The sequence below is a fragment of the Otolemur garnettii genome, unplaced genomic scaffold (genome assembly GCF_000181295.1).
Source record: "Otolemur garnettii isolate 467f Iridium unplaced genomic scaffold, OtoGar3 scaffold00121, whole genome shotgun sequence".
In the NCBI taxonomy this organism is placed as follows: domain Eukaryota; kingdom Metazoa; phylum Chordata; class Mammalia; order Primates; family Galagidae; genus Otolemur; species Otolemur garnettii.
Genome location: NW_003852516.1, coordinates 722,405 through 733,656, shown reverse-complemented (window position 1 = coordinate 733,656; position 11,252 = coordinate 722,405). Strand labels below are relative to the sequence as shown.

The window sequence follows — 11,252 nt, the reverse complement described above, 5'->3', positions numbered from 1 at the left end:
TCTTGGGTTCAAGTGATTCTCTTGCCTCAGCCTCCCAAGTAGCTGGGACTATAGGCACCTGCCACAACACCCGGCTATTTTTAGAGATAAGGTCTTGGTCTTGCTCAGGGTGGTCTTGAATTCCTGAGGTCAGGCAGTCCACCCTTCTCGGCCTCCTAAAGTGCTGGGATTACAGGAGTGAGCCACCACACCCAGCCACTTCACCTTTGGTAGCTTTAAAAAAAGTTGCCATGATTTTTTCTCATCAAAGTATTGTCCAGTTGACTGTCAGTCATTTCCTTATTCTGTCTATTGTCTGTGTTTTATCTCAGAGATCCTAACTGCATAGCGAATAATAGAACCCGAAAACTGAAAATGTGATTTTAAAGAGCAATTAAGACTTAGTTGTTTGTGGGCTTTAATTTTCTCATTTGTAAAATAAAATTATTGTTTTCCCAGAAAAATTATAAAAATAGAATTCCAGAAAACTATACAGTTAGTGATCAATTAATGCTAAATACAAACAATTTTTGGAGAGCTTCATGAACTTAAATTTATTTTAGGAAAACATTGAAACATTTAAAAATAAACACCAAGGCCAGGCATGGTAGCTCATACCTGTAATCTCATCACTTGGAAGGCAGAGGCGGGTGGACTGCCTGAGCTCAGAGGTTTGAGAATAGCCTGAGCCAGAGTGAGACTGCTCCTCTAAAAATAGCCGGGCGTTATAGCGGGTGCCTGTAGTCTCAACTACTTGGGAGGCTGAGGCAAGAGTTAGAGGTTGCTGTGAGCTATGATGCCACAGCACTCTACCAAGGGCAACAAAGGGAGACTGTTTCAAAAATAAGTAAATACACCAAACTATCTAATGAAATTATTATTAATGTGCTGCCCCAATTTAAATTTTAGCACCAAAGACTAGAGTAAGTAGAGCTACAGCACTTAAGATTCAGAGATTAGTGAATACCAGAACACAGGGCCGACATTATTAACATTCTCAAAGGGGGGCTGGTTGTCCCCAAAACAACAATTGGTGGTTACTGAGAGCCTACTATATGGGCCAGTCATGGAGCCGGACTAGTTATACTTCTTAAAAATCCTTGCTACAAGCTTGCAGAAGGAGGGCTTCCCCATTCCACAGATGGGAGACCCAAAGCAGACAGTAAATACCACAGCTTGGATTTGGAGTTGGGTGTGTCTGGTTCCAAAGCCAGACCACCATCCTATGTGACCTCTCCAGGGACGAGTGTGTGGGACAACTGGACTCTTGACACAAATGCTTTAGGACCAGTCCAATTTGATTCCCACTGTGAAATGTCAAAGAAAAACTGTTCACAGGCATTTTACAATTTGCAGCCTAAAGTGAATATCTGTACTTCTAAAATGGAATAATTTAAATAAATCAAAGGTATAGGTCCTTTCATGCTTTCAGAGTAAGCATGCTCTGTCTTTTCTGGAACAATTTAACAGTTCTATCCAACTATTACCAAAAGTAATCAGTTAAAACTTCACTTATCTGTATACAACTCACACCACAAAACTTGGACTTTCGGAATAAGGTACACAAAATAAGAAACCTTTCAAAAACAAGACTATTTCCCAAGGATATTCAGTTAAAAACTTCAGAAAATAGTAGCATTCATTCTAACCATCCAAATCAACAGATTTTAAAATAACACTTACCTGTGATTAAACTTATGACCAAAGGAAATCCAATCTTTTTCGATCAATACCTACTCAAGAAAGAAGATAAACATCAGGAAGAGAGGCAAACAAAACATAAAGGCTACAACCAATAATGTCAAAGAATTCGGAGGTACTCTGAGGTACTGGTGCAGAGGTCTCTATCCCCAGGTAACCAGCAAATGTGTTAACCACAAAAAGGTGCAAATAGAAAGGGTAGAGGGGAAGAAAAGAGGAAAAACAAATGGGAACGGATGTGTAAGAACACAGTAACACAGCCCACTGAGTGCTTCCTGAGCATCAGGCACTGTTCATCTTGTTTTCTGTATGATCCCACGTAATAATGGGATGGGTACTATCATTCTTCTATAGAAGAGGAGACTGAACACAGAGAAGTTAAGTATTTGCCCAACATGACACTACTCAGAAGCAGTGGATGCCACTTCATAGCTCTTTGCTCCAAATCCGACTTAGCCACTATGTGAGGCTGCCTCTCAGTAGCATGTAAAAGGCCAACCTTTTTACAAATATAATCAAGAATGTTTCCCAGAGATCTTACTACCCATTAAAAATTCTAAAATTAAAAAATTTCAAAATGATGAGGTTTAGGAATGTTTTAGTTTTGCCCCTGCTCTGGAATTGGGGTTAACATGAATCTATAGTGTCAAACAGTCTGGATTTTCAAAAAAATACAAGTATTTATTTAATCAAATAATGTGGAATAGTTCCATCACTATCACCAATGTTCTAAAGTGGCCAAAGGAATCCCCTTTAAACAAACAAACAAAAGAACTGGTTGGAGTCTTTCCTTGACAACTGTAAAGGCATTTTCTTTGGGTTGTAAGTTTAATGGGGCACAGTTAGAATTGTCACTGGCAGAAAAGAGTGTGAGGCCTCAAGGCAGCAGGTAACTGCTCCCCAATGTAAGTGAAGGAATCTAGCCCTCTGGGCCTCAGACCAGGAGGGGTCTGAAGTAGGAGGGAAATTCTGAAGTCTCAGTGCTATCACAGGGAGTTGGAAGTTCCTAGACACTTTCAAAAAAGGAAAATACTGCCCAAGAGGAAGCCGGCCTTCCTCCTTTTTTATCCCCAGGGTGTCAACATGACTGGATAAGGCGGTCTAGCAGTACAGGTGTTCCAGTAAGCTCCTTGGTCAGCACCTCCTCCTAGCACGGAGTCTGGAGTCAATGAAACACCTGCTGTCAAATCTGTTAAGAAGTTAATTCATTTTAAAGAAATTATACCAGCTTAGCCTGAATTCACCATCCCAGGCAACTAAGCAAATTGGAAGCTACATGGCACATTTTGACACCCAAAAGGTTCAAATTCTAGAAGAGGATGCACTCATGAATTTCAGCAAAAAAAAAGGAAATTTTCAGAATTCTGATCCAGAGTTGTGAAGGATGACTTAAAAAGTAGAACCTGGAAGTGAAACAGTTTTTCCTCCCAAGGACTTTTCATACACATAATATAGAAAATATTTTCTCCAAATACTTTTCTGAAAAGTGTTTTCCGTTATGTATTCATGTAACCTCAAAATCGAAATACTAGCAAATGATGGATAAAACTCACTGTTTTACAAACTACTGAATATACTTCATATTCAACAGCAAATCCACATTCAACAGCATTAATTTGAAATGATTTCAGTATCCCAGAAATTCATCTCTTTACCACAAGCCTATTTGACATTTTCCCCTTTGTTTAAGCTTGCTGAGCAACTAAAAGAAAAATAAATGCTGACAAGAAAAAAGAAAAGTTGCCCCAAGCTGGGAAAACAGGTCTATTCCAGTGACCACACTGGCCACACTCACCATGAAGCCCCTCAGGGTCCGGTAGTGCGGGTCCAGCAGGAGGCTCGCCACCGAGCACACCTGAGCCGTCCGATCCCAGCCATCAGAACAGTGAACGAGCACACTTGCCCCTTCCTCTGAAACTGCCTAAAAAACACAGGATCAGCAAAGGTTCACAAAGAATAGCTGGAAAAGAGAACTATCTCATCAGAACTGGGTTTGGTTGTATACTTACAGAATGAAACAGGCAAAGCACAAAAACCTATTCATTTACTTTGTGCCTATGTCCCACAAGGTGGCTGAGAGCTAATAGCTAAAGCTTTCTGCCCTGCCCATTCTATCCACAAGCCACTGCTCAATCAAGTCACCTCCACTGTATTAAATAAACAAGAGTATGCTTCTTACAGAAACGCACCCTCCCGGACTATCCCCAGCCCACCATCAACCCTCTTTCCTTCTTTCAGGGTTTCCAGATTAAGCCTTACTGGAATTCTGCAGTGGCTACCAGCCTTAGTCATTTCCAGAAAGGAAAAGGCACCAAAATTAGAATCTGTAAAACAGTGAAGTTACAGGTACAGGAGTAATGGACTCAGGGATGGCAAAAGGAGGAGAAAACAAAGGTAAAAGTTACACCGGAAAAGTCTCTGCTAAGAAAAGAATTTCTATTTACTGCTAGAGATGCACATGCAGTTTTTAGCCGAATATCTTGGCAGGAAACATAAATTGGGAAACATAGCAGAGATTCATCACAGCATCTATCAGTACCTGAAGTTCTATTTTTATTACTTTATTTTCTGTCCCCCACACTGGAATGTAAGTTCTGCGAGGGAAAAGATTCGATTTGGCTTATTCAGCATGCCACCCACAGCATCTAGAACAGAGCCGGACACGAAATAAATATTTGTTGAATAAATAATTACCTAATGGCAGGGGACATACCATGTCATCAGAAAAGATATGGTCTCTTTAGGTATAAAGCTGAGAGGAAATTTTTTTAAAAAATTGTTCAAAAAATTGAACACAAAAGACAATGGATTCAAAACCAGCTTGTATGAAAGTTGCCGCAAGTTTTGTCCTATGGCAGAATGGATTCTACCCACCAGTGGTGCTGACTTTTGCATATGTCATGACTGAAAAGGAGGATGACTGGATGTAAGCCTCAAGCCCCTGTCGCTGAACTAACTCACATTCGGTTGTACTCTCCTACCGAAAATCCTCTTGTCTAGTGATGAGAAACTATTCTGAAATACTTTACCATTTGGCCGCTGTGCTGACATGCTATCAACTAAGCATGGTACTTTCACAAAATCACATCTTCAGAAGGCAAATTAAAGGGAGGTCTGCAAAGCCGCTACCCATTCAGTGAAGCATGGCCTAGTACAGGGTGGGGGCAATGGAGAGGAAAGGAGACCCCCAGTCTGAAGTCACAGTGGCTTGCTGGTCTGCCCCGTAATTAATTTTCTCTGCAACTGCATACCTTTGCAATGAAGATTCCTGCATCCATGATGGCCTTAATGTGTTTTAACCAGCCAGAGTTCTCCAGACCCCATAGGAAATCACTCATGGAGGGAGACTTAAGTTCACATACTGCAAGATAAATCACATTATAAAAGTGAAATTAAGGCACTCTCTCATTTTACATATGATAATATTTTACATTTACTTTGTTAAGGATTTCTTTGTTATAGTAGATACTTTCTGGAAGAATTAAGTAAAATACCCAACTTTTCTAAACATGATTCTAGTAACTCATTTTAAGTAAGGCTTTTCTATTTTCCTTGGTCACAGGGGACACTATATCTTTTGACAAGTATTCCATCTGTAAAGTATAAGTCCTAATATTAATAAAAATCATTGAATGTTACTAGAGTAAAGATCTGGCAGAAAATATCTATTTGCCTTTCCAGTAAAGATATTAAATTGGGCAGTTAGATATTAAAGGAGCAGTTAGTAATAATTGCTATGCAAGAAAAATCACATAATGAATCCCAGCACTCACTGAGAGCTCTATCACCCAGCCACTTCAGATCAGGACTGCTGTAAAACCACAAGACAGAACTACCCTAAAAGTCTTTTTTTTTTTTTTTTTGCAGTTTTTGGCCGGGGCTGGGTTTGAACCGCGACCTCCACCATATGGGGCTGGCACCCTACTCCTTTGAGCCACAGGCGCCACCCTAAAAGTCTTAATAAAAACGATCAACCTTCTCTTGCCAATAACCCCTACCCAGTGGGAGAAAGTTTATATACTTAAAAATAAGATCTATACCTCTGTTCCAATTCTAAAGCATCAGGTGAGAGATTCTCTTTTGTCAAAAGAAAACCTAGGATCCCAATGATATCTTATATTTATACAACTAAGCCCAGGTTTGTAGACACTTCTATAATATTATCACTCAGTAACTTACATCCCAAGAGCTTATTTTTATTTAACATAAAGCATGAAAAAACTACAATTAGTGGTCTGACTACATATCACAAATATTGCATTCCAGAGTATATGGGGTTTATACCTATAAAACCCTAATGAGGAGTCCCATGAGTCAACCAATGAACATTAAATAGTGATATATAGATTTTTTTTTTTCAGTTTAGGTGTATTTTATTGTGCTCTGATGCAGGGAGCAGAGAGCTCTCTTTTCTCCTCCCGGCCCCATCAGTAACTAGCAGGGTAATCTTGTGCCTGGTGTTCAACTCTTTAGGCCTCAGCTTCTTCAATTTTACAAGAGACACAGGGTGCTATATAATGCATAGGTATCCAACTCTATACTACTAAATTCAACTCTTCAAAAGCATTGTACATATAGAATACATGGCAAAACAAAAACATTTAATTTCTCAGATGACCTGCCCCCAAATATGCCAGATAATAGAATCTACCCTGATTTTCAGCAACATAAGAGCCACACAAAAAAGCACAAGTAGTGTTAATTCTGAGTCATAGGTGACGGTAGTGACGACGGTAATAACACTGAGATTCCCAGCAGAAGCCCTACTAAGGAAATCATATTATGAATATGTTTAGGTGGGATTCCAGAATCTTGCATCCTAAAGCCTTTCCTGAGCTGGAGGCACAGCTCTGAGCTGAGGTCCCTCTGGCCTGGCTCTGGCTCAGCTCACTCTTCTTCTGTCTGGGGTCATCATACTGCCCGCACGGCATCCCAGGCCCAACATAGCAGACAGGACCACACAATCTCAGTCTGGTAAAGTCCATGCAAAACAGCAAAGGCAAGGGTGCTTAGCGGCAGCCCAGGGAAAAACACACGGACTGATTCACAGAATCCACAGCTCTAATTAGTCAGCAGTGGGCTGTTTCCAAGATTATAGTTTTAGTCATTAGAAGTTATGAAATATTTAAAAATGCAAAATTAAAAAATCATGTGACACATCCAGACAATGAAATATTATCCATATATTTCCAGTGACAATGAAATATCCAAATATTATCCAGTATAAAAGGAAATGAGCCACCGAGCTGTGAAAAGATAAGCAGGAATGTTAAATACATATTGCAACCTGAAAGAAGCCAGTCTTTGACTGAAAAGGCTATGTACTGTAATTCCAACTCTGTGACCTTCTGGAAAAGGCAAAACTATTTTAGAGGGAGTAAAAAGATCTGTGATTTTCAGGGTTGGGAAAGGAAGGGTTGAACAGGCAGGGCACAATGTTTAGGGCAGTAAAACTACTCTGTGGTACTATGAGTCATGATATGACTCTCATATCAAACTCTCATGTCAAAACCTATAGACTGTGTGATGCCAAGGAGTGAACCCCAATGTGAACTATGGACTCTGGGTGATAATGATGTGTTGGTGAAGCTGCACTGATTGCAACAGCGCACAGCTCTGTGGGGATGTTGGCGATGGGGGAGACAGGGAGGACACAGGAACTGTACCTACTTACTGTTCACTTCTGCTCAGAACCCAAACTGCCCTAAAAAAATTAAGTCTTTTTTTAAAAAATAATGTAATAGACTCCCAGATTGGCCTCAATTGCTTCAGATCTCTAAAACAAACAGAAAAAAGAAGAAGAAAATTTTAACAAAGCCCATGTTCCAGGCCATCCTGCTTCTTCCCTTTGCAATTTGTTAATATTCCCAAACATGTTTTTGTCCTTTCACTACTTCTATACTAGCAAACTAGTGTGAATTTGGCCAAGTTACTTAGCCTCTCTGCGCCTCAGTTTTGTTAGCTACAAAATGGGCATAATAATAGTCCCTGCATCAAAGGGTGGTTATATATGTTTGCCCTTATGACTACTGTTATTTTCAAGTAATACCTATTTTTATAGGTATAAAAATTTACATATAGTCCTTTGTAACTTGAATTTTTATTCAACATTTTATTTTTGATACATCCATACTATGTAAGTAGATTAATTTCATTTTCAAAGCTATGTAATATTCTGTTCGATGAATACAATTCATATTATTTATCCATTCCCCTACTGTTGAAAACTGTTTCTTATTTTTCAGTATTTACAAATAGTGCAGTAAGAGCAGTTCTCCACAATCTTCTTGTGGAAAAAGGGGGTGAGTCATGGAGTTTCTGCATCTTCAACTCTGCAATGCAATGTATTGTACCTGGCCTTCCATATCCTCAGATTCAAGTGAATTTGAATCAAAAATATTTTTGGCAAAAAAAAATATGTAGAAAGAAATCAACAATACGGTATAACAACTATTTACCTGGCATTTACATTGTAGTTGGGGCATTATAAGTAATCTAGAGATGATGGGGCAGGATGTGAGTAAGTTACATGCAAATAGTACATTATGTTATATAAGGAACTTGGGCATCCACAGACTTGGGTATCTGTGGGGTCGGGGTGGGGTGTCCTGGAACCAATGCCCCTCATAGACCCAGGATGACTCTATTGCCAAATTGGTCTTGAGAGGGGCTGCCCTGGTTTACATTCTCACCAGCAGGGTGAGAGAGCTCCTAACACTTAGTATCACTGATCTTGTAAGTGTTGTCAATGTTACGTCTCTAAGGCAGCAGTTCTCAACCTGTGGGTCATGACCCACAGCAACTGTATTAAAGGCTCTCAGGATATTAGTGCCATTTTTTTGTTTTCTTTTCCTTTACTCTTTGGATTGAATCTGTTGTTTTGTTTTTTTTCCCTAGATTCTTTTTATTTGCTTGCTGACTTGCTTGTGTGTGTGTCTGTCATTCCTGCCGAACTCTCCTCAATGGTAATCTCTGGCTATCCATTTGCTGGGAAGAGACAGAAAGGCTGGCAGGTGGGGCTGTGCATGTGGGCAGGCTGTCTCCACTGCAGGGCTTTGCTATGGAGGTTGGGCCATTCTGACTCCTAGATGTCAGGATCTGTAAGTCCTTGCTCTTGGAATGTTTGCGGAACCCAGGAAGGGATGTTCCAAACAGCTGAGGGAATCAGTAAGACTGGATGCCAGTGTTCCAAGAGCAGAGTTGGGGCTGGGAGCCCTGGGTCTCATTCTTCCACATTTACAACTTTTACTTATTAACCCCTCCTTTTGGGTCTAGAAATCTCTCCTCCCACTCTTCCAGGTTGGCCTGGTGTTCCTGATCCCCGAGTCCCTCCACTCAGCCTTTGCAGAAATTTCCTCCCTGTCTCTGGTAGAAGCGTGGAAAGAGGCTTTGCACTTCCACAGGGAGGGGAAGAGGCTGGGATCTAATGAGCTGCTTTTTATGTCAACATCCAGTCTTCTTGTTTCAGAGGCACCTGAAGCCCTAATTCCAGAGCCTTTCCAGCACTCCACTTGGTTTATTTTAGCTCACACTTCCACCACAAATTTCAGCTGTTTTCTAGTCTGTTGAGTTAGTTATCACTCATCCATTTTGCAGGTTTTATATTTTCATCACTGCCATCTCTCTTTCTACTCTGTTCTCTTTTGTATATTTGTCTTTTTTCCCCAGTTATTATCATTTTAGTGGGGAGTCAGAGGAAGTAGTTAAATACACATTGTGTGTAACTGAAACAGAAACGACAGATCACTGTGGGCCTGCGGGAGTTGGAACTGAAATTCCCAACATCAAACAGAACTATTAAAAAAAAAAAATCAGCAAGGCACAGTTGCTCACACCTGTAACCCCAGGTTGGGAGCCCAGGGGAAGTATTGCTTAAAGCCAGGAGTTTGAGATCACTGTGACCAACACAGTGAGAACCCATCTCTGGGAAATTTTTTAAAAAATCAGCCGGGTGTGGTAGTACAGCCTGCACTCCCAGCTATTCAGGAGACTGAGGTGGGAGGATCACTCAGGCCCAGGAGTTGGAGGCTGGTGTGAGCTATAAAGGTGCCACTGCATTCCAGCCTGGGCAACAGAGTGAGATCTTGTAAAAAAAAAAGAAATCTATCATGGACTCAGGTTTGTTTTTTCTTCATAATTCAAATAATGAACCAATCTAAGTACCTCCTGGCTCCCAAATACTATCAGCTTAAAGATTATGCTTTCTGTCCCTTCAATCAGTGTTGTCCCGTGATAGCTACTCGTCACCTATAAGCACTTGGAGCATGTCCAGTCTGAATGAGATGTGCTGTAAGTGGGGAATATGAATCAAAGTTTGAAGGTTTAGTTCAGAAATAGCATAAAAAACGCCTCATTAGTAGCTTGTTATACTGATTACATATTGAAATGGCACCGTTTTGGAAATATTGGGTTAAATAAAAAGTATAAGGGCTGAGCAGAAAGTACCCAGCCATTGTTAATATCGCCTTTCACAGGACATGGCTGGATACTTTCCAGACAGCCTTCATATTGTTAAAATTAATACACCTACTTCTTTTTGCTTTTTTGAGCATAGCCACCAGAAGAATCTAAATTATAAATGTTGTCTGCACAAGCCTATGGCTCGTGTTACATTTCCATGGATAGTGCTGATTTAGATTGCTGATCGGAAGCATTAATCTGATCAGAAGACTTCCAATGTTTTTCCACTCATACCTCTAAAGTAAAATTTAAAACTATGTACCCCCAACACACCCTGGGATATGCATCATCATAAGATTGTCAGTGTGGCAAAGGGTGTGTTTTTCTTTTGTAAGGTAGAAAAGGGAAATTAGGACGGGAAGGGAGCTGGCTTAAAGCCTGGCCCGAGGAGCATCCCAAGGATGGTAACTGTAGAAAGGGGGGCACAAAGACATGATTTAGAAGCCAGTTCCCAGGAAACAACATGCCAGAGAGTACCTCTGAAATTTCTCCCGTGAGCTCAGGGGCACATGGATCCAGGCTGAAGACAGACCAATGAGTCTGTTACAAAGACCAAATGCCAGGCCCTTGTGGAAATAGCACGCCCTGCCTTTCTGGCCCTGCCTTTCTGGCCCAGCCTGGAGATGCGTCCTCTGGTGACAGAGTCCGGCAGTACCAGGCAGGCCCTGTAAGTGGCAGGCTCGCACTTGCCTATGCACAGGCCCTGAGACAGCCCAGCAGGAAGGGTGGCAAATTCCAGCACCCCCAGGCACCCTCACCACTCCCTGGGTGCCTGCTGTTCTGTCTTTCTGTCCAACCCCAGGCCCTGACCCAAAGCGTTCAACTTAATGCTAAAATACACACATTCCACTGCTTGAAGTCCCAGGTCTCAACTGATTCAACCTTCCACAGATAACATTCTCCTGCGTTTTTTTTTTTTTTTCACCAAACCAAACTTTCAGGTTGTTATTATAGATTGTAGGGCTAGTTAGTATTCTTGTTTATTTTCAAAAGTCCAGGCAGCCCAAGAAATACCTTGGCACCCAAACTCTGAAGCTCAGCCCAAGAACAAATGACCCTTTTCACATTCTCTTCCCACAGGGCATTGAAGTGACAGCGAGTTTAAAAATAAA

General features: G+C 41.0%; 1 protein-coding gene across 1 annotated transcript in view; it reads right to left on the bottom strand.

Annotated features, from left to right (window-relative positions):
* The window catches only part of MTMR7 (myotubularin related protein 7), a 91,712-nt gene that overhangs the window by 9,927 nt on the left and 70,533 nt on the right, over positions 1-11,252 (bottom strand). Inside the window, exons 8-10 of the mRNA XM_003797648.3 lie at positions 4,932-5,041; positions 3,476-3,601; positions 1,663-1,712 (exon numbers count right to left, since the gene is read on the bottom strand). Of these exons, the coding sequence (XP_003797696.1) occupies positions 1,663-1,712; positions 3,476-3,601; positions 4,932-5,041 (286 nt within the window). The remainder of the gene's footprint in view (positions 1-1,662; positions 1,713-3,475; positions 3,602-4,931; positions 5,042-11,252) is intronic.